The sequence below is a fragment of the Mobula birostris genome, chromosome 21 (genome assembly GCF_030028105.1).
Source record: "Mobula birostris isolate sMobBir1 chromosome 21, sMobBir1.hap1, whole genome shotgun sequence".
Taxonomy (NCBI): Eukaryota; Metazoa; Chordata; class Chondrichthyes; order Myliobatiformes; family Myliobatidae; genus Mobula; species Mobula birostris.
The window spans coordinates 61,980,978-62,005,403 of record NC_092390.1 but is presented as its reverse complement, the minus strand read 5'-3'; the positions used below and the strand labels follow the sequence as shown (position 1 = coordinate 62,005,403).

General features: G+C 44.5%; 1 protein-coding gene across 1 annotated transcript in view; it reads left to right on the top strand.

Moving 5' to 3' along the window:
* Window positions 1-24,426, top strand: part of gfra1b (gdnf family receptor alpha 1b) — a 283,307-nt gene that overhangs the window by 189,012 nt on the left and 69,869 nt on the right. Inside the window, exon 4 of the mRNA XM_072239804.1 lies at window positions 20,832-21,177. Within this exon, the coding sequence (XP_072095905.1) occupies window positions 20,832-21,177 (346 nt within the window). The remainder of the gene's footprint in view (window positions 1-20,831; window positions 21,178-24,426) is intronic.

The following is a 24,426-nucleotide window of genomic DNA, read 5'->3' as shown; positions in this document are numbered from 1 at the left end:
AGCAGCTTCCAGTAAAACCACTAAAATTAACTTCTTGTCTTAAATCTCTATAATCCCGCATGATGGATTCTTGTTATATTTTGTTAAATCTTTGTATCTTGAATTGGTTATTAATAAAAAAAAAGGCTGAACAGATTTTTTTTCATCTTGTAATTCAATGCGTAAGAAACCATTTATATGATCAGCCAAGAGTATCCTCAAGAGTCTGTGCACACATTGAATGTAATTTTTACCATGTCAACTGGAAGAGACAAAGACGCTTGGAGATTTAATTACAAGAGCCATGACCTTGTTTTATCTGATTTAATACAAAATTCTTGTGAGATTATTGGATTGGAACATAAATTTGAAAAATGGTAATATTAAATGGAGCTCTGTAGTGACAGTAAGATCTGTAGTATTATAGTTTTTGCTATAGCAGCAGTTTGCATTTCGCCTTTACCTGCTGGTGGATGATAGCACTGGTAGAAAGAAGTGCAATTAATCAGGAAGCATACTGCTGATTCATTGGAATGCCGCTGAATAACAGAAACACCCAAAGGTACCAATTAAATCTACAAACACTTTATTGCAGTTTTCTTGAATAAATGACATGGAGGGTTAAGATCTTTTCTTCACTGAATATATATGTGCCAGGAAACTGGGTCCATTTGCCCAGTTTTAATGTGCAACTAAATGCTTTTTTATTCACAGAAAAGCAAACATGTTGGCAAAGAGGCATGAATTAAAGCATCCATATTTGGACATTATTGTTTTCACCACAGCTTCTGTCTGGCTTGTTTTTTCTGTAGTCTTAGACAACATTCCTCGGTATAAATAACACCTCCAACATTCATGCCATCTACATTCGTACTAATCACAGTCAAATTGTTAATTTAGATCACGAACAAAAAGAATCTCAGTGCTGATCCCTGCAGGACCTCACTGGTCACAAAATCCAATCAGAAAAGCATGCTTCCACCTCCAGCTTTGCCTCCCATCAATGAGCCAATTTTGGATCCAGTTAGCCAGCTCATCTCGATCTCAAGTGCCTTAACTTTCAGAATCAGTCTGTCGTATAGGATTTTCTCAAATGCCTTACTAAAGTCCATATAGACAACATCTAATGCCTTGTCATTGTCAATCTTCATAGCTATCTTCTTAAAAACCTCACATCAACTTAGTGAGTTAGGATCTCCCTCCACTCAAAGCTATGCTGACTATTCCTAATCAGCCACTCCCTTTGCAAGTGTACGTTATTCCTATCCCTTGGAATTTTCTCCAATAATTCCTCACCACTGACACTAGGGTCACCTGGCTTTTCCCTCCTGCTCTTCCTCAATAAAGGAACAATATCAGTGATCCTCCAGTCTTCTGTTATGTTATCTGTGGCTAACCATAGAAACCCTCTGGCCCTTCTTGGCTGAGCCAAACCATTTTCTGCCTAGTCCCACTGACCTGCACATGGACCATATCCCTCCGTACACCTCCCATCCATGTATCTGTCCAATTTATTCTTAAATGTTAAAAAAGAACCGGCATTTACCACCTCGTCTGGCAGCTCATTCCATACTCCCACCACTCTCTGTGTGAAGAAGCCCCCCCTAATGTTCCCTTTAAACTTTTCCCCCCTCACCCTAAACCCATGTCCTCTGGTTTTTTTCTCCCCTTGCCTCAGTGGAAAAAGCCTGCTTGCATTCACTCTATCTATACCCATCATAATTTTATATACCTCTATCAAATCTCCCCTCATTCTTCTACGCTCCAGGGAATAAAGTCCTAACCTATTCAACCTTTCTCTGTAACTGAGTTTCTCAAGTCCTGGCAACATCCTTGTAAACCTTCTCTGCACTCTTTCAACCTTACTTATATCCTTCCTGTAATTTGGTGACCAAAGCTGAACACAATACTCCAGATTCGGCCTCACCAATGCCTTATACAACCTCATCATAACATTCCAGCTCTTATACTTAATACTTAGATTAATAAAGGCCAATGTACCAAAAGCTCTCTTTACGACCCTATCTAACTGTGACGACGCTTTTAGGGAATTTTGTATCTGTATTCCCAGATCCCTCTGTTCCACTGCACTCCTCAGTGCCTTACCATTAACCCTGTATGTTCTACGTTGGTTTGTCCTTCCAACGTGCAATACCTCACACTTGTCAGTATTAAACTCCATCTGCCATTTTTCAGCCCATTTTTCCAGCTGGTCCAAGTCCCTCTGCAGGTTCTGAAAACCTTCCTCACTGTCTACTACACCTCCAATCTTTGTATCATCAGCAAACTTGCTGATCCAATTTACCACATTATCATCCAGATCATTGATATAGATGACAAATAACAATGGACCCAGCACTGATCCCTGTGGCACACCACTAGTCACAGGCCTCCACTCAGAGAAGCAATTCTCTACCACCAATCTCTGGCTTCTTCCATCGAGCCAATGTCTAATCCAATTTACCACCTCTCCAAGTATACCTAGCAACTGAATTTTCCTAACTAACCTCCCATGTGGGACCTTGTCAAAGGCCTTACTGAAGTCCACGTAGACAATATCCACTGCCTTCCCTTCATCCACTTTCCTGGTAACCTCCTCGAAAAACCCCAACAGATTGGTCAAACATGACCTACCACGCACAAAGCCATGTTGACTCTCCCTAATAAGCCCCTGTCTATCCAAATGCTTGTAGACTCTGTCTCTTAGTACTCCCTCCAATAACTTACCTACTACTGACATTAAACTCACCGGCCTATAATTTCCCGGATTACTTTTCGATCCTTTTTTAAACAACGGAACAACTTGAGCCACTCTCCAATCCTCCATTTTAAATATTTCTGCCAGGGCCCCCGCAATTTCAACATTAGTCTCCTTCAAGGTCTGAGGGAACACCCTGTCAGGTCCCGAGAATTTATCCACTTTAATTTTCCTCAAGACAGCAACCACCTCCTCCTTTTCAATCTGTACAGTTTCCATGGTCTCTCTACTTGATTCCCTCAATTCCATCGATTTCATGCCAGCTTCCTTAGTAAATACAGACACAAAAAAACCTATTTAAGATCTCCCCCATTTCCTTTGGTTCCGCACAAAGCCGACCACTCTGATCATCAAGAGGACCAATTTTATCCCTTACAATCCTTCTGCTCTTAATATACTTGTAAAAGCTCTTTGGATTATCCTTCACTTTGACTGCCAAGGCAACCTCATGTCTTCTTTTAGCCCCCCTGATTTCTTTCTTAAGTATTTTCTTGCACTTCTTATACTCCTCAAGCACCTGATTTACCCCCTGTTTCCTATACATTTCATACAACTCCCTCTTCTTCTTTATCAGAGTTGCAATATCCCTTGAGAACCAAGGTTCCTTATTCCTATTCAATTTGCCTTTAATCCTGACAGGAACATACAAACTCTGCACTCTCAAAATTTCCCCTTTGAAGGCTTCCCACCTACCAATCACATCTTTGCCAGAGAACAACCTGTCCCAATCCACACTTTTTAGATCCTTTCTCATTTCTTCAAATTTGGCCTTTTTCCAGTTCAGAACCTCAACCCTAGGACCAGATCTATCCTTGTCCATGATCAAATTGAAACTAATGGTGTTATGATCACTGGAACCAAAGTGCTCCCCTACACAGACTTCTGTCACTTGCCCTAATTCGTTACCTAACAGGAGATCCAGTATTGCATCCCCTCTAGTTGGTCCCTCTATATATTGATTTAGAAAACTTTCCTGAACACATTTTACAAACTCTAAACCATCTAGACCCCTAACAGTATGGGAGTCCCAATCAATGTATGGAAAATTAAAACCCCTACCACCACAACTTTATGTTTCCTGCAGTTGCCTGCTATCTCTCTGCAGATTTGCTCTTCCAAGTCTCGTTGACTATTGCGTGGTCTGTAATACAATCCCACTAATGTGGCCATACCTTTCCTGTTTCTCAGCTCCACCCATAAGGACTCAATAGACAAGCCCTCTAATCTGTCCTGCCTGAGCACTGCTGTAATATTTTCCCTAACAAGCAATGCTACTCCCCCACCTTTCATTCCTCTGCCTCGATCACATCTGAAACATCGGAACCCTGGAATATTAAGCTGCCAGTCCTGCCCCTCCTGTAACCAAGTTTCACTAATTGCTACAACATCATAATTCCACGTGTCAATCCATGCCCACAACTCATCCACCTTCCCCGCAATACTCCTAGCATTGAAATATATACACCTCAGAAGATTTTTACCACCACTCACAACCTTTCTATCAGCGGATTTGCTTAAACTTTCAACATCATTTATTTTCACCCCAGCCACATTGTCAGCTCTGGCACTCTGGTTCCCATCCCCCTGCAAATCTAGTTTAAAGCCTCCCCAATAGCACTAACAAACCTCCCTGAAAGGATATTGGTCCCCCTGTGGTTCAAGTGTAACCCGTCTCTCTTGTACGGGTCCCACCTGCCCTAGAAGAGGTCCCAATGATCCTGAAATCTGAAACCCTGACCCCTACACCAGTTCCTCAGCCACTTGTTCCTCCTCCAGATCATCCTATTCCTAACCTCACTGGCACCTAGCACAGGTAGCAATCCTGAGATTACCACCCTTGAGGTCCTGCTTTTCAACTTCCTACCAAGCTCTCTATACTCACTGTCCAGGACCTCTTCACTCTTCCTTGCTATGTCATTGGTACCAATGTGCACCACGACATCTGGCTGTATGTATGTACAAAAGTCTATCGGAACCCTGCTATCTCCTCCCTTGCAACCTGGAATAGATCTCATTCACCCTTGGGCATCAGAATCAGAATCAAGTTTATTATCACCTGCATGTATCGTGAAATTTGTTAATAGCAACAGTTCAATGCAATACATGATTATATAGAAATAAAATAAAATAAATAACTAAGTTAATTGGTTACAGTAAATATATGTGTAGCACCCCCCCCCCCCACCCCAGCCAGCCTCAGGGTCACTCGGCTCGCTGTCGTCTAGGGAAACAGCCCTCGGCCCCGGCAAACTGGGTAATTAGTTTGGGTGGATGCTGTGTGATGTACCCCACCTTGCCCAAATAACAGACAGTCCACCAGATATGATTAAATGATTGACAGTTTATAGATATTACTGGAACTATATAATTAATAGAGAATAAAATATAAAAGAAAAGTAAAAGGCGCCACACTTATCAAAGTTCAATCTCTTCGTGCACAAACAGTTGGAGCTCAGGACTCTTCTTCTTCACCCTGCGACCCCTCGGACCACCTCGACCGGCTGCCTAGGACTAACAACGGTGGTCGACCAGACGTTCCACACGAGTCCGTCTCCATCTCCTCTCCTCGCCGAATGCCCCGTTCAGGGTCTGATCCCGTTAGCGGACTCACAACACCTGGTCCATCCTCTGTCTCCCTCTCCCGCCTTCTCCTTCCAAAACCCCACGCATACAATATCTTATAGATACACCAAAAGCATAATAGCTATCCCAATTGGTTCGTAACATTTTCTTATTACAGTCTAACCCAAAACAAGCTGCTAGCGCAAGAACTTCCTCAGCGCTTAACATAACAAAGAAGCATTCCCAAGTATAACGTAACAAAGACGCCATTTTAATTAGCCTACGCAGTAACACAAAAGACGAAACCTCCTTACATATGTGTATTGAATAGATTAAAAATAGTGCAAAAAAAGAAACAATGTATATTAAACAAGTGTGAGGTAGTGTTTATGGGTTTATTATCCATTTAGAAATCACATGGCAGGTGGGGAGAAGCTGTTTCTGAATCGCTGAATGTGTGCCTTCAGGCTTCTGTACACCTTCCTGATGGTAACAGTGAGAAGACTGCATGTCCTGGGTGATGAGGGTCCTTAGTAATAAAAATGTCACCTTTTTGAGACACTAGTCCTTGAAGATGTCTTGAGAACAGTGGAAGCTTGTACCCAAGGTGGAGCTGACTAATTTTTCAACTTTCTGTGGTTTCTTTTGGCCCTGTGCAGTTACTTACCCATACCAGACAGTGATGCAGCCTGTCAGAATGCTCCCTACGGTACATTTATAGAAGTTCTCAAGTGTTTCAGTTGACAAACCAAACCTCTTCAAACCCCTAGTGAAATACAGCTGCTGTCTTGCCTTCTTTGTAGCTGCATCAATATGTTGGGACCAGGTTAAATCTTCAGAGATCTTGATACCCAGGAATTGAAATTGCTCACTCTCTCCACTTCTGATCCCTGTATGAGGATTGGCATGTGCTCCTTCGTCTTACCCTTCCTGAATTCCACAATCAGCTCTTTCCTTACTGACGCTGAGTGCAAGGTTGTCGCTGCGACACTACTTAAATAGCTGGTATATCTTGCTCCTGTACGCCCTCTCATCTCCATCTGAGATTCTACCAACAATGGTTGTACTATCAACAATTTACAGATGATATTTGAGCTATACCTAGCCACACAGTCATGGGTATAGAGGGAGTCGAGTGGTGGGCTAAGCACAAACATCTGAAGTGCACCAGTGTTGATCGTCACCAGGGAGATATTATCATCGATCCACATAGATGATGGTCTTCCTGTTAGGAAGTCGAGGGTTCAGTTGCAGAGGGAAGTACAGAGACCCAGGTTCTGTATCTTATTGATCAGGACTGTGGGAATGATGGTGTTAAACACTGAGTTATAGTTAACGAACAGCATCCTGACATAGGTGTTTGTATCATCCATGTGATCCAGGGCCATGGGAAGAGCCACTGAGATTGCATCTGCCATAGACCTGTTGTGGTGATAGGTAAATTGCAGTGGGCCAGGAGCCATAACCAACCTCACAAAACATTTCATCACCACAGATGTGAGTGCTACTGGACAATAGTCATTAAGTAGTCCACACTACTTTTCTTAGTGTGACGAGAATACACATAGATTAAGGTGTTAACTGTCCTGTGCTGGCACCAGTGGGATCAGCAGTTGGTCTGCCACCTGCCTTCAGGAGAAAGAGATAAGGAAAACAATGGAGCAGCATTTGGAGATGTTAATGAAGGGACGGGAGAGTTTAACGGAAGGAGAGCTGTCAAGATCGGCTCCCTCTTTGAACCCTGAACTGTTTGAAGTGATGGACAGGCGATACCTCAGCAGGGGGATAAAAAGGGACAGGTTCGCTAAGGCAAGACACACACGACACCCCGAGGTAACGAGACCCTGGAAGCGGTGCGTCTCCCACAAGTCGGTGGGAGGTTTTGGAAGGCTGGTCACGGGACCAAGCCATAGACGCACAGGGTGGAAAGGCACGATCAGCGGGAACCTGGTGTGTGTCCGTCCTTGCCTGGGTGCCAGGTTCACCGCAGAGAAACGATCGTATCTGGAAACGGAGGGGTCACAGTCGGTGACCTCAGAAGACATCACAAAGGGCTCGCCCGAAAACTGACTGCGAAGAATATCGAAGGTCTGTGCGGAAGCCGTTTGAATATTCATTCATTTTGCTCTCTCTCTCTCCCTCCCCCAACTGTCCATCTCCCACGGCAGTGATTACGGTGAACTGAACTGAATTCAATTGAACTGAACTTTGTGTCACTTTGAAACTGGTCATTTACCCCTAGACGACGATAGAGCTTGATTGATCCTGTTATCCTAATTCTGTGTACATGTGTGTTTATCATTGCTGAACTGTTGCATTTATTATCCTTTTGATTAGAGTACTGTGTTGCTTGTTTCTTTAATAAAACTTTCTTAGTTCTAGTAATCCAGACTCCAACTGAGTGACCCATTTCTGCTGGTTTGGCAACCCAGTTACGGGGTACGTAACATAAGTGGGGTTCTCGTCCGCGATTTTGAACGCGAAATTTGGGACGGAGTAAATTGATTGGGTTAAAATTCCCGAAAGAAAGAAAAGACAAACAGCAGAAATGGAGGTTGAGGAATTTATAAAGGCGCCGACCTTGGAGGCATTAGAGGATGCCAGGAAAGCGGAATTGGCAGCTGTGGCCAATCGGTTGAATCTTGCTAAAGGGAAGTCGACAATGAGGAGAGAGGAGATACACAGAGCTATCGTAGAGCACTATGTATCTAAAGGTGTGTTTCCCCAAGGGGAGCTAGAGGTGGTGTCTATCGAAAAACCTGCTGGAGACGCGGTACAGGTGCAGCTTGAAAAACTGAGACTCGAGCACGAGTTCCGGGTACGGCAGTTAGAACACGAAGAGAAGCAGTTAGAAAGGCAGGAGAAAGAGAAACAGTTAGAAAGGCAGGAGAGAGAGAGACAGTTGGTGCGAGAAGAGAAAGAGAGGAACAAACAGTTGGAGAGAGAAGAGAAAGAGAGGCAATGGGAGCGAGAAGAGAGAGAGAGGCAGAGGGAAAGGGAATTTGAGCTGGAGAAGTTAAAGATAAGGGCAGAGCAGGGGCCCATGCCGAACCAAGGTGGAGGGTTCCGGGCGACCCAGGAGGTTAGGCTGGTTCCCCCATTTGACGATACCGACGTGGATCGGTACTTTCTCCATTTCGAAAAAGTTGCTACCAGTCAGGACTGGCCGAGGGATAAGTGGGCTGTTTTGCTTCAGAGTGTCCTGAAAGGGAAAGCCCAACAAGCTTACTCAGCTTTGTCCGAGGAAGATGCCCAGAGGTATGAGGTGGTGAAAGAGGCCAGCCTCAGGATTTATGAGTTGGTCCCGGAGGCATACCGGCAGAGGTTCCGGAATGTGAGGAAGCAGTGGGACCGCACGTATTTAGAGTTTGCCCGTGAGATGCAGACATATTGTGAGTGTTGGTGCACCTCAAAGGGGGTAGATGGGGATTATGACAGACTGCTACAGCTGATCCTGATTGAGCAGTTTAAAGGTTGTGTCCCTGAGGGTATGAGACCCTACCTAGATAAGAAAGAGGCAGCCACGTTAGCCGCAACTGCTAAGTTAGCGGATGAGTATGCGTTGACGCATAAGATGAAGTTTGCCCCGAGTAAAGGCTACCAGAAGGGTAGTCAGGACGGCAGGGAGAGTCCGCCAGAAAAGTCAGAAAGTAAGCCGGGGACTAGTGAGAAGGATAAAGTAGACCGGGAGCAGTCTGGTAGGAAGTCTCCTGGGGTCATCTGTTATAATTGTGGGAAAGTCGGACACTTTGTGTCCAGGTGCTTTGCCCCAAAGAAGGAGACGGGAAAAGGAAAAACGGCGATTTTGACTGGTTGTATCGAGCTGGTAAACGAACCGCTAGGAGAGGACAGGTCTGCCAAAGTTCAGGAAGGGCGCGATAGGTTTATCTCGGCCGGATTGGTGTCAGTGAAGGAAGGGTTAAAACCAGTTCCAGTGCGGATCTGGAGAGACACGGGAGCATGTCAGTCATTGATATTGAAGAGTGTATTAGAGTTTAGCTCAGAGACCCAGACTGGGGAGGTCAAGGTCAAAGGTATTGGGGAAGGGACAGAGGCAGTCCCTTTGAACCAGATACACCTACAAAGCAACTTGGTCTCTGGACTAGTCACGATCGGGGTGAGGCCCGAATTACCAATGAAAGGCGTGGAAGTCTTGCTCGGTAATGACCTCGCCGGGGGAATCATGTTCCCAGCCGTGAGATTGACAGGTCAGCCTGCCAGCATTGAGGCCCCGCCCATGGACTCACAGGTTCATCACGGGACTGCCGAAGTAAATTTAGCTGAGACGCTTCTGCCAGCCTTGTACGAGAAGGGGGTAGAAAGTGAAAAGAAGGAGTGTAGTGAAACAAGAGATAGTGAGGGAGCTGAGACAGACGTAGCATTAACCAGGAAAGAATTTGTGCAGGCGCAGGAGCGAGACGAGGGGCTGATGGTTTTGGCGGAGACAGCTCTCTCTGACGCAGAATTATAAAGGGAACCAGTAGGCTATTGTGTGGAGGAGGAAGTGCTAAGGAAGAAAGGGAGACCAAGTACCGTACTCGCAGATGAGGAATGGGGGGTGGTGCAGAAGAGTTATGGGGATGAGATTTTTAACCTGGCCCACAAGGTACCTTTCGGTGGACATTTTGAGGTGCTGGAGGAAACAGTTGGTGGAATCATGAAAGAGGTTTACCGGCTGCACAGGAGGAAGGATGTTATTGATTATGGCAGACGCGAACTGAGACGATCACAGGCTTTTGATATGCTAACAAACCTAGTCGGTGTTAGCGCAGAAATCAATGAAGCTAGGGTCCCCCTGATAACAGAAAAAAACCATTTTGAAAAGATGAGTATGGTACCGACCAGATGGGAGAAGGCTATTGTTTTGGCCAGCTCTGCTGATAAGGTCTCTCCCTTAATCCCCGAACAAAGCGACTCTTTAGGAGAAGTAATTAAATGATTCGCACACATGTGTTTGATTGTCCCGAGGTGATGCAAAGAACTGGGACGCTGGAGTGTGTTTGTTATGCTAGGTTAGCCTAGTGAGCAACATCCCTATAGAATGAGTAATTCAGTGACGAAAGGGCTAACGAACACAGAAGTGTATATTGGCAATGTAATACGGCTATCTGAAGCCAGCTTGATAGTGAACCTTGAAAAAAATGAGTTCGGCCACACGAAGGTCACTTATCTGGGAATTGTGGTAACACAGGGGCAGCTGGCAGCGATGCAAGCTAAAGTGCAGGCTATCTCTGACATTCCAACCCCGACAGACAAGAGGGCCCTCAGAAAGCTCTTGGAGATGGTGGGGTACTGTAGGAAGTTTTGCAATAACTCTGCTGTTACTACCCCTCCCCCTCCTACTAAGCCCTTGCGAGAGAAAACTAAGTCGGAATGGGACGACCCTTGTTATTGTGGTCCAGGACGAAACCCAATGAGAGGTTACATTGATCGCAATTCATCAGTGTTTTTGGCCACTATGAAGTTTGCTAAGTTGGAGCCTGGTCTAAGGGATTATTAATAACCCATATAAAAGGAACAGAAAATGTGATGGCTGACTGTCAGGTGTTGACAACTTCAAATTCGCTGTATTAGCCAAATAGCTGATAAAGATGTATATTTGTGTGTATCAAATAATGTGTTCATGTTTGTAATTTTTACCCCGGTAAAAATCCTTAAAGGTGGGAGGTGTGACGAGAATACACATAGATTAAGATGTAGCTGTCCTGTGCTGGCACCAGTGGGATCAGCAGTTGGTCTGCCACCTGTCTTCAGGAGAAAGAGAGATAAGGAAAACAATGGAGCAGCATTTGGAGATGTTAATGAAGGGATGGGAGAGTTTAACGGAAGGAGAGCTGTCAAGATCGGCTCCCTCTTTGAACCCTGAACTGTTTGAAGTGATGGACAGGCGATACCCCAGCAGGGGGATAAAAAGGGACAGGTTCGCTAAGGCAAGACACACACGACACCCCGAGGTAACGAGACCCTGGAAGCGGTGCGTCTCCCTCAAGTCGGTGGGAAGTTTGGGAAGGCTGGTTGCGGGACCAAGCCATAGATGCACAGGGTGGAAAGGCACAATCAGCGGGAACCTAGTGTGTGTCCGCCCTTGCCTGGGTGCCAGGTTCACCGCAGGCAAACGATCGTATCTGGAAACGGAGGGGTCACGGTCGGTGACCTCAGAAGACATCACAAAGGGCTCGCCCGAAAGCTGACTGCGAAGAATATCGAAGGTCTGTGTGGAAGCCGTTTGAATATTCATTCGTTTTGCTCTCTCTCTCCCTCCCCCCACTGTCCATCTCCCACGGCGGTGATTACGGTGAACTGAACTGATTTCAATTGAACTGAACTTTGCGTCAGTTTGAGACTGATCATTTACCCCTAGACGACGATAGAGCTTGATTGATCCTGTTATCCTAATTCTGTGTACATGTGTGTTTATCATTGCTGAACTGTTGCATTTATTATCCTTTTGATTAGAGTACTGTGTTGCTTGTTTCTTTAATAAAACTTTCTTAGTTATAGTAATCCAGACTCCAACTGAGTGACCCATTTCTGCTGGTTTGGCAACCCAGTTACGGGGTACGTAACATTAGGCATTGGTATAATTTATGCCATTTGAAACAGGTCTGGTGAGCAGAATTGGGACAACACTGTGCTCCAGGAAGTGATCATAAGCCATACACCTCCACCTCTGCTTTTGAGGGACTTTTTGCAATCTATAGCATATATCACTTTCTACTTCTTAAGACTGACCTACTACAGATTGTCCATGTACCCCCTCCCAGATCTCATTGTCCTCCATGTCCTTCTTGGTGAATATAGAGAAGTACTTGTCAATGACCTCACCCACATTGCCTGCCTTCACCCTCAGGAGACCTATTCTTTTCCTCACTACTTTCCTACTCGTGCTGGACTTACAGAATATCTTGGAATTCTGTATAAGCTTAAATTTGCCAAGAATATTTCATGATTCCATTTTGCCTTCCAAATTTCTTAAGACTGAACTCTGCCTCGTCTTTTATAGGGCTCTGTATATTATTTTAAAAACAAATTGTGGATGCACTTAAAAAATCTAGCCCATGTAAGCCGCAAAGGCAGTTCCAGTCAATACTGGTAAAGTTAAAATCTCCTACTGCTCCAACCTTGTATCTGTTCTCCTAATTCCTATTGATTATTGAGAGGCTTATATGTACAGCCAGCAAGGTGATAGCCCCACTCTTGCTCCCAAGCTCTAAGCATATGGCCTCATTGAATAAACCGTGAGGGATATCATCTGTAAGTACTGCCATTATTGATTTTTATTTAGAGAAACAGCACAGTAACAAGCCCACAAAACCCAATTACACATGTGACCAATTAACCTACTAACCCAAAGTCCTTGGAGTGTGGGAGGAAACTAGAGCACCCAGAGGAAATCCATGCAGTTATGGGTAGAATGTACAAGCTCTTTACAGACAGCAGTGGGAATTGAACCCAAGTTGCTAGCACTGTAATAGCATTACACTAACCGTTACACTACCATGCTGTCCTAATTCACCCTAGTCAGAAATGCAACTATTCCTCCTCTTTTGCATTCCTCTTTGTCATGTCTAAAACTTGTATACACCAGAAAATGAAACTATCAGTTCTACCCTTCCCTCAACTATGTTTCCATGCTTACAATACACTGTACTGTGCAGAGCATTCTAACTGGCTGCATCACCGTCTGGTATGGAGGGGACACTACGCAGGATCAGAAAAAGCTGCAGAAAGTTGTGAATTCAGTCAGCTCCATCATGAGCACTAGCCTCCCCGACATCCACAAATTCTTCAAGGAGTGATCTTTCAAAAAGCAGGCAACCACCTTTAAGGACCCCCATCATCAAGGTCATGTCTTGTTCCCATTGCTACCGTCAGGAAGGAGGTACAGGAGCCTGAAGACACACAGTCAACATTTCAGGAATAGCTTTCTATACCTGCGGCAGACATGACCAACTTGCTAAACATAATATCTGTAACATTTTCCACATGCCAGATTCTCTGCAGAAATTCCCAACACAGCTCTAACATATGCAAACTTTGTCACATCAGCCTGGAGAATATTTATTCAGTTTAGTCATATTGTTAGAATCAGCATTTCCTCCATACCAGATCACTCCATGAAATTGTCAGTGTTCAATGATAGAACAATGTTTCCAAACACAATAAAATAAGAGCAACGTGAAATATTATAAACATAGTAACCTGCTTACGTGTGACCAGCCGAGTGTGATAATATGTGCCGGGTGCAGGATGTGACAGGTACTCTGGGAAGATTGTACCTTTGCTGATTTTGCACATCTCATTCAAATCTCTTACTAGCTCTTCCTTCAGTTAGTCCTGACAAAGGGTCTCGGCCCAAAACGTCGACTGTACCTTTTCCTATAGATGCTGCCTGGCCTGCTGAGTTCACCAGCAACTTTGATGTGTTTTGCTTGAAGTTCCAGCGTCTGCAGAATTCCTCGTGTTTGCGTTTTTAAACTCAGTCTTAAGTGTTTTTGGCTGTGCTGTACCCAGACAGGTAACAATCAGCTGCTCCTCACGCCTACAATGGGCATTGCTGGAAGACTGTAACAAGCCGGAAGCAGAGAGGTCAGAGTAGAATGGAACAGAGAGATAAAGTGTCAGGTGAACTGAACAGGTGCTGTTATTCAGGATTGTGAGTTCACCACCGACAGAACTTATAAATAGACAAAAAAGTAATTTTTATAATTTAAAGCAAGATCTTTACCATTACAATGAAGTCAAGAAGGCCTGTGAGGGGTGTGGAAGTTCACTCTGTGACAGGCACATTTAAAAATGAGATGCCAGTGTGGTGAAGCTTCTGCACAGGAGTACCAGCATATTAAACAATACGAGCAGTACGCAGGAGACAGAGCAGAGATATTCCACACTCAGCAGATTGAATCAAAGCTCTGTCTCCCTTGCTATGTTTGGTTGTGAATGGTACTGTACTATTAAGCAGCTAATGGGAGGAATTGGCTCCAAGGAAATCCTCATCCTGAATGACAGGTATTCCGAAATATGTCCAGGAATATGTGCCAAATGAACAATCCATCTCGACCTCCTCCTGAGATCCCCACATCACAGAAGCTAGTTTTCAGTCAATTTGATTCACCCCACAGTAATCCTGAAGACCTGCACTGCATAATCTGTCATGCTTCTTGTTTAGTTTTTCCATCCAGTTCAGCATTTACCAGACAATGGGGGAAAATTGCCAGGATACGTCCCATGCATAAAAACCAGGTCAGATCCAATCTGGCCAATCATTGCCTATCAATCCATTCTAATTATCAGTGATGTGATGTAAGGTGTCAAAAGCAGACTTATCAAACGGTATTAACGTATCAACAACATTCCAGCCAATGCCAAGTTTAAGTTTGGCCAGCCCCAGTTGGCTCGACTTCTCATCACAGCATTGATCCACTCATAGACGCAGGATCTGAACTCCAGAGGTGAGACAAGGTGAAATCAAGGCAATGGTTCATCAATCTCTGATAAAATTAAAATCAATGAGCAACCCAGAGAAAACACTGCAATGATTGGAGTTATGTTTTACCGCCCCACTAACAATGGCATTTTGGGAATGCCATAATGAACTTACAAACTCACATCATATTTATTTAGGGGTTCAGCATAGAAAGGTTCAGCATGATGTACAAATAGCTTACAAAGGATGCCAAGATTGAACTCTGAACTTTGACACTCCGAGCTGTAGTAGTGTCATGCTAACCGTTACACTATCAAAGCTAAGAGGAAGAGCAAGTATAATGAACTTAGAGACTCATATTATGCCTGCCTTCACCCAATTATTTGTAGGTAGTGACAAAAATATGTGCATCCCTTGGCTTGTCAGGGATGATTAAGCTAAAGAGGCTATTGTTCATGAAACATTGATAGCAATACATAGTCTACTGCCAGACTATTAGACTAGTCCCAGGTCAGGGATGAGGCTGTCAAGTGGCCGTTGTTTTGAAGTTTTAATGCATTATTTGCTTCTTTCCAAACAAAAGCGGGTAGCTGTCAAATCTCACAATCAGAAATTCCAAAGCTTCAAGAAGGTGAAACAAACATTATTTGACAGGACAAACACTTTAATTTCCCCATGAAAACCAGCCAGTAGACAGCTCTGCATTCCGACTAATGTGAAAACTTCATGCATGGTATAAAATTCCCATAATTTTCCATCCTCAAATTCACTTTTACACACCATGAATGTTTTGCTGATCTGTAAACATTGAAAATTTAATTCTATTTCATAGTTAAAAAGTAACCTTTAAAGTGTGCCCCATATCAGTATGTAAGGAAAATGCAGCAGTGAAAAACCTAAAAAGCTACTAATTTTTTGTATTGAATTGGTCACATAGATGCAACAATTTTCAAATGCTGTCTCTAGATTTTTCATCTGAGAATAGAACAATCAGTAATGAAAAAATTGGGAGTATGGTGGGGTGGTGTGTGTGATACACTTCCACCACCTAATCAATACCCCGGCATAACCAATGTAAATTTCAGATGAGCCTCTGCATGCAAATCTGTAATAGGCTGCCATGATATATAAATCAGAATCCTCCAACTATCCTTCAATTTTATGGGAACGTGCATGTTTCAGCTCATCACATGCACAGGGTTTCTTCTTGGGCAGATTCCCAGAATCAAAGGTGGCCTTCTTTCATCTTGTTTCTGTGGATGCTGAGATGACTGATGAGTCCAATATGGAACTGTAGACCCTTCCATTGATGGGGCAGCAACTGGCTGTCAAGTTGTTTGTTAGATGTGTTCTATCCACCATTTATACAGTCCATCTGCAGGCTACCTGCTTCCTCAATACTACCTGCCCCTCCACCTAACACAGACCCCTGTGGGACACTACTTGTCACTGGCAACCAACCACAATAGTTTGTCTTTATTCCCTTCTTTGCCTTTGGCCAGTCAGCCAATCTGCTATCCATATGAGTATATTTCCTGCAATACCAAGGGCTGTAATCTATTTGCAGCATCTTGTCAACGTCCTTCTGAAAATCCAAAATGTTCTGATGCATTTGATTACAAATGTTCCTTCTGTACTGTAAATGGCCCTAAGCCAGGAATTTCCCAAGAGGCAGTCGAAATGTTGTATTTCTTTCAAAGAAGGTTTGAGCACCTCCTTGATGTTTCCCCCCTGTGCACTCCTGGAAATCAGGCTCTAAACAACATGCATTTCCGCAGTCTTGTGTCAGCTTCAACAATGTGGCCTACCCAGTTCTGTCACTGTAACTGGGATTTCAAAGTTGGGAATGTTGACTTGGGAGAAGATACTGTTGTGTGTTCACTTGTCCTTCCAGTGAACTTGGGGAATTTTGAACAGGCAGTATAAATCCCTCATCACTTTCTACAGGGGCACAATTAAAAGCATCCTGTCTGGCTCCATCACTGCCTGGTATGGGAACTGTATTTCCTTCAATCGCAGGACCCTGCAGAATGTAATGCGGACAGCCCAGCACCTCTGTAGATGTGAACTTCCCACTATTCAGGACGTTTACAAAGACAGATGTGTAAAAAGGGCCCAAAGGATCATTGGGGACCCAAGTTACTCCAACCACAAACTGTTCCAGCTGCTACCATGTGGGAAACGGTACTGCAGCATAAAAGCCAGGACCAACGGGCTCCGGAACAGCTTCTTCCACCAGGCCATCAGATTGACGAATTCATGCTGATACATTAGTTCTAATGAATGAAAAAATTCTGCAGTCCTTTAAAATATCCCTCTCTGCTGGCCAGTGACTTAATCCAAGCGAAGGTCTGTGCCAAAAACATGGATTCACAAAACCAATCGGAATCATGGGAGTGTAGTGAAGCTGCACTTTACCTCATTGTTTTTGAATGATGACATTCAATTATAAGTATTAACCTGAATGGAAACCATTGGTAATCAGCACATTGCAATGACTGTTTAAACATAGTCTTGGAATCTAGGTGTCTCAAGCGTGCGGCAGGGTTCCACAGACCCTTCAGTTAATGGTATGGGTCTGTGGCATAAAAAGTGGTTGGGAACCCCTGGTGTAGAGCATACCTGGTGCTGTACATGTTTTGTCTTATGCTTTATCGATGATATACAGTATCTTCTGGCATCATGAACTTTTCAGTACAATGTGAGCCTCTCAATTCACCATGGACTGTCTCAAGCCTTGCTGCGGAATGAGGAGGGTTAGGTTGTAAAAAAAACTCAGTGCTACAGAAACGCCATCAGAAGCTCTAAATTTCTCCTCCCTGAGAGAGAAAGGATAAACCAAGAAGACGGGCTACACCTGGGAAAACTTGAAAGACTGGCAAAAAACAGATTGATTCTGGAGAGTTGCTGTCATTAGCCTATGCCCCTGTAGGGGTGGTGGGCTTAAAAAGAAGAGGGTGAGGTACTCAGCTTGGTCTGCTCCCATCGTTCCCTGTATTTCCAAAAGTTTTTCCTTCACAAAGCATACATGAGTGGATGGATTCAATCAAGCCAGTAGCAAGGACAAGGAGCAAATGTCATGTTCCCTCCATGAAATCCATGTTCCGGTTCACGGTCTGGTTCATGGATTCCGTACTCCGGGTCATCCAGCTGTCCCTTGTTTCATTTGGGCTTAATCATAGGCACCTGATACTCGTCTTGGAGCTGGGAATATAAGTGGCCCTGGGATCGAGTGTGGTTGCTGGTTAGTCTCGTCAGTATCCCGTCCTCGCCTCCATGGGGTAAGTCAGGCCGTCTTTGCCATTACCCTGTGGTTGGATCTGTCCCTTCCTGTCCCTGCCTCCATTGGGTAAGCCAGGCCATCTTTGCTGTTACCCTGAAGCTGGACTGTTCCCTTCCCTTCCCCCTCCTTCTGGAGCCTTGCCTGCAATCTTGTCATGTTCTACCACCAGAGTGAGACCAGAGCCTCGCTGTCAAGATAAGGAACTGTCTATCATTGAGTTGGAACTGTCTCTGTGTCCATGCCTTCACTAGGTAGGTCCAGCCGTTTGCCGCTACCTAGTGTTGCGAACCACATCTGTGTCCACGCCTAGCCGCTACCTAGTGTTGGGAACTGTCTCGTCATATTCAGCATTCTGTGTAGAGCCCCAGCCCCAAGTCCCATTTCCAAGGAGGGGTCCTGGCTTTGTGTTCCATGTATGAGTCCCAGCCCTAGGTCCTCTTCCCAAGGAGGGGTCCCGTCTCTGTGTTGCATATTCCTGTGTTCCTGTCTCTCAAGTCCAAGGCTCCATGTTCCCATGCTCTAGACCAAGGCTATGTGTTCCTGTCCTCCCCAGGAACAAGGCTCTGCGTTCTGCGTTCCGGTCATCCCAAGTCCAAGATTCCAAGGTTCCTGTCATCTAAAGTCCAAGGCTCGGCTGTTCCTGAGTACCAAGTCAAGGCTTTGTGTTCTCGTCATGTCCATGTGCTTTGTCCTGTGCTGGAGTTCCCTCCTCCTGTACTGGAGTTCCCTCGTCTTGCCCAGGAGTCTCTTGTTCTGTCCTGTAGCCTCGCCTAGCCCTGTCTCCCTAGACCACATCATGTCTTCGCCTAGTTCCGGAGTCCGAGCCCGAGTCAAGAGTCCTTGTCCGGCCTCTGGCTCGGAGTCCGAACCCAAGCCTCGTCATGTCCTCACCTCGAAGAACCCAAGCCTCGTCATGTCCTCGCCTCGAAGAACCCAAGCCTCGTCATGTCCTTGCCTCGAAGAACCCAAGCCATGTCCAGTCCTGTAGCCATGTCATGTCCTCGCCTAAGCTCCAGGGTCTGAGCCCGAGTCAAGATCCAGGTTCTGGGTCCTTGTCTAGTCTCCAGCTCGGAGTCCAAGCCCAGGCTCCTAGTTCCCAGTTCCTTGTCCTGGTCCCGCTTGCCTAGCCAATGTCCTAGCCCAAGTCTGTGTTCTTATCCCAGCTCTCTAGTCAGGTCCTGTTCCTAGTACTTCAGTGTCTGTGTCTTGCATTTGGGTCCTCTCAACGATGCCCCTTTATGACAGCAAAAGAATATTGTAATACTGAAAGCATCTATAGTGCAAAACAGTTCCACTCATCACAGAGCTCAGTGTCTGATGGTCATCTTTGTGGTCATTGCTAACAACACAAGTTATCTGCAACAGCATAAAAACCAACTTCATTCACATCTTTAGAAAATTAACATGTTATCGATAATGGAATGGTATCAAATACAGAGAAAATTGCAACATATAACAAAATAACCTCTTGTACCTATAAAGTGGCAACTGAGGTAAGTTCATGGCCTTGTGCTGCAGTAGCCCATCCACGTCAGAGAATGCTCTTCTGTACACCACTGTTGTATCACGTAGCTATTTGAGTATTGTCACCTTTGTGTCAGCTTGAACCAGACTGGTCAATCTCCTCTGACCTCCCTCATTAACAAGTCACTTTGCTACAGAACTACCACTCATCGGATGTTTTTTTTTGTTTTTTGCACCATTCTTTGTAAACTCTAGAGACTGTTGTGCATGAAAATCTCAGTAGATCTGCATCTTCTGGGATACTCAAGTTACCCCCGTCTACAACCACCAATCATTCCACAGTCAAAGTAACTCAGATCAGATTTCCTCCCTATTCTGATATTTGGTCTGAGCAACTGAACCTCTTGACCATGTCTGTATACCTTTATGCATTGAGATGCTGTCACTTGATTGGCAGATTAGATATTTGCTTTACTAAGCAAGTGTACACATGTACCTAATTAAGTAGCCACTAGTATGCAAGTTCTCTACAGTTAATATTTTATTTAGAAAATAACAAAAGACATTCTGCAGGTGCTGGAAATCCAGAGCACCAAACACAAAATGCTGGAGGAACTCAGTCAGTCAGGCAGTATCAATGGAAAGGAATACATATATATTACATATTTATTATATACATATTATATATTACTAAAATATAAATATACATATATAATAAGGAAATATATATATTACACAGTACTATACAAAAATTTTAGGCACATGCGTATTTGTCAATGTGGAGCAGGGAGCGAATTTGTAAATCTGGTAGGAGCAAAGCATATTGGGAATGACAAAGGGTGGAGCCCTGTGGGAGGGATGTGGGACGGGTGGCAGAGGAGTGCCAGGGATGGGATGTGGTGTGGTGTGGATGCAGATCCTGCCCTGAGTCAGCAGGCAAGGTCATTTGATTCCAAATTATTGATTTATTGATCATTACAGAATGTCTCTCTGGTCTTCCTGCTCTCTCCACTCTTCCTTCCTCTTTTCCCAATCCTGATTCCCCTCTCTCCCTGCTCCCTTCCCACTCTCAGTCCACAGCAGAGACCCATATCAGAATCAGGTTTATCATCACTCACATATGTCATGAAATTTGTATTTTTCTTTGTATGTTCTCCCTGAGTGCTCTGGTTTCCTCCCACAGTCCAAAGATGGAGCAGTTAGTAGGTTAATTGTCCCATGATTAGGCTGGGATTAATAGGTGGATTGCTGGGTGGTAGAACTCGTTGAGCTGGAAGAGCTTGTTCCGTGCTGTATCTCTGAATAAATAAATAAAATAGAATAAACAAGTATGTCATAACTTTTTTTTGTTGCACTAGGTGCAGAACCGATAGGCTCAAAGGGGAACAGCTGTTTGGATGCTGCCAAAGCCTGCAACTTAAACGACAACTGCAAAAAATTCCGATCAATGTACATCTCGCCCTGCACCGCCCGTGTCTCTGCGTCAGAGATCTGCAACCGGAGGAAATGCCACAGAGCCCTCCGACAGTTTTTTGATCGTGTCCCTGCAAAGTACACCTACGGAATGCTGTTCTGCTCTTGCAGGGATACAGCATGCACGGAACGGAGGCGGCAGACGATCGTGCCTATTTGTTCCTACCAGGACAAAGAAAAGCCAAATTGCCTGTCTTTGGCCACTATGTGCAAGACAAATTACATCTGCAGGTAAGATACCAGTTGGCAGAGGAGTGATTAATGAAAGCACGGAGCAAACTTTACAGCTGCTGAACTCACCAGGCTTTGGTTGCAGAATTTCCACCAGGGTATTGAGGAACTGGGAAAGCCTGACAGCTAGAGCTGAATAATAGAAGCCTGTTTCTTGTTGTAGTTCCAGTAGAATAGCTGATAACCGAAACAAATTATCCCGGGCTTTGTATCAGACATAGAGGAATGTGAACTACAGTCTGCGGGAAAAGCTAAAAATTTTATATATTCCATAAAGCATGGCTTCTGTTACATAATTCCGATTTACTCCATGGACTTTATTATAATTCTCAGTGTCCTCAATTATATATTGCAATAACACAGATGGCATAAAACTCCAGCAACTGCATTCCGTGTCCCACTAAGGAATAAAGTTATAAACTATTTGTTGATAATTTGTTCCCATTGGGGTTTGTAACAACATACTGAGCTCTCTCATTTAATCTCTTTTCAGTGAGGAAAAAATTGATCTGGTTTCAATGTGTTGGGAAGATTATAAGTATGTTCTTTACGAATGCATTAACCAGTATACATTGACTGAAGTCCTTATTCACCCTTAGACTGCAGATCAAGTAGTGTACTCTTCACCCGTCATGTCGAACACGTATCCGCTAACCTTCACCAGTCTCTCAGTGCTTCTTAGCAGTCCAAGTAAGGTTAGTATGTCAGTACATTTCCTATATGCTTCCGAGACATGGACAACCTGCAGCAGGCATTTCAATGCAATTGAAAATATCACCAAAGCGATAATCAGTCAATCTTACAAGTTCACTGGAACTTAGGTGTGAATTAATGTTAGCTTCCCCTGCCAGGCCGATATCTCTAGTGGCTGCCTATCACCATATTCTCAAAATAGAGATACTGCTTCGCCCTCGGTTATGGGAAGAGATGATGAAGAGGAAAGAGAAAAGGATTTTAAGGAAGCACTCCAAGTGTCCTCGAAGAAATGCTGCCTTCTGCTGATTTTGAGGAAGTACTGGCCCATGATTCTCAAAGTAGAGGATCATTCTGGATGAGAGCGTCAAGGCCATGCCTTGGAGGAGCACACTGAGCATCTGTAAATTGTAGAAGGAGAGCACCACCTCCAAACTGCTCATTCCCCTGTGCTGTTGCACCTCTTGCCCCATCTGCAAAAGAGTCGACACTTAGCTATCTCTGAATCTATAAACACACATCAAAGTTGCTGGTGAACGCAGCAGGCCCGGCAGCATCTCTAGGAAGAGGTTCAGTCGACGTTTTGGGCCAAGACGTCAACTGTACCTCTTCCTAGAGATGCTGCCTGGCCTGCTGCGTTCACCAGCAACTTTTATGTGTGTTGCTTGAATTTCCAGCATCTGCAGATTTCCTCGTGTTCTGAACCTATAAAGCTGGGTCAGAAAAGCAAGTGCTCCTGAGGGATTGCTTAAGAACAAGGAAGCAACAATTAGTCAAGTCAAGTCAAGTCACTTTTTATGGTCACTTCAACCATAACTGCTGGTACAGAACATAGTAAAAATGAGACAACGTTTTCCAGGATCATGGTGCTACCTGAAACAATACAAAAACTACACTGAACTACGTAAGAAAAAACACAAAAACTACACTAGACTACAGACCTATCCAGGACTGTATAAAGTGCACAAAAACAGTGCAGGCACTACAATAAATAATAATAATTAATAAACAAGACAATAGGCACAGTAGAGGGCAGTCAGTTGGTGTCAGTCCAGGCTCTGGGTATTGAGGAGTCTGATGGCTTGGGGGAAGAAACTGTTACATATCCTGGTCATGAGAGCCTGAATGCTTCGGTGCCTTTTTCCAGATGGCAGGAGGGAGAAGAGTTTATATGAGGGGTGCGTGGGGTCCTTCACAATGCTGTTCGCTTTACGGATGTAGCGTGTGGTGTAAATGTCTGTAATGGCGGGAAGAGAGACCCTGATGATCTTCTCAGCTGACCTCACTATCCGCTGCAGGGCCTTGCAATCCGAGATGGTACAATTTCCGAACCTGGCTGTTCAATTTTACCTTTGTTAAGTGTTATATTGGAGTTTACAAACATAAATAATTGCTTTCATATGCTCCCAATTATTCAATCTCTTGTACATGCAGGCTCTCTCTCTCACAAACCTAACTACAATTATATAGTTAGTCCATCACCACCCCCCCGCCACACGTCAGCCTGATCTACACAAACCCTTTCTCTAAGCCTACCACTGATATTCTACTCCATACAGAGTCACCACCAAAGTCATGTTTATGCAAAACATTTTATTCAGGCTAAGATCACCAGGTTGGGAGGAGAAGATGGCGGCGTGACAGCAGCGCGCACGGCCTCTCCGGTGAATGATATCTGTAATCTGTCAAGTAGGGGACCGTGCACAATTCTGATTTGATGGAGACAGACGTGAGAGTACGGAGGAACATCTGGAAAACTTCTGAAATGCCCACTTCGCTGCCACTGCTACTGAGTGGTAACCGGAATCTCCAGAGTAGAAGGCCCCGAATCCTCGGCTTTGCTTGTTTCAGCGGCCGGGGCGAGGTCAAAGGCGCTCGGCAGAGGATGGCGCTTGGGAGGCTGTATCGGAGGGGCTGGTCGGAGGCTCAAAGCTTTTGGACGGACGCACTCAGTGTCAGCTGTGGTCGGCTGCTTCCAAGGCATCGGCAAGTTGACGGTGCCTGGAGGTTTATGGCAGGGAGTTTCTCCCTTTTGCTGCCTGCTATTGGGGACTCAGGAGTTGATCGACTCGGGGACTTTGAGCCTTCTTTTTACCGTGCCCATGGTTTGATCTTCATCAAATTATGGTATTGCTTTGCACTGCTGTAACTATATGTTATAATTAGTGGTTCTGTCAGTGTTAGTCTTTGGTCTGTCCTGTTTTCTGTGATATCACTCCGGAGAAACATTGTATCATTTCTTAATGCATGTATGCATTTCTAAATGACAATAAGAGAGGACTGAGTGTTCTCATAATCTAAATGGAAGAAAGCTGCCACTCATGGAGGGGTACCCTTGCATTTAGTGCATCATTCATGTGGAGTAGTTGATGAACAGAGAATGTATTGAGCCCCAAACTGTGTAAATAATGTCTGCTGTCAGGCAGGTAAGCTCACTAAGAATTGAAATAACACATATAGGTGATTTCAAAAAAAATGGTGCAAGATAGGGAAATTTCATGATCAGCAGCCCAAAATCCATAAAATGCACCAGAAGTTTTCATGAAGCAAACTCCT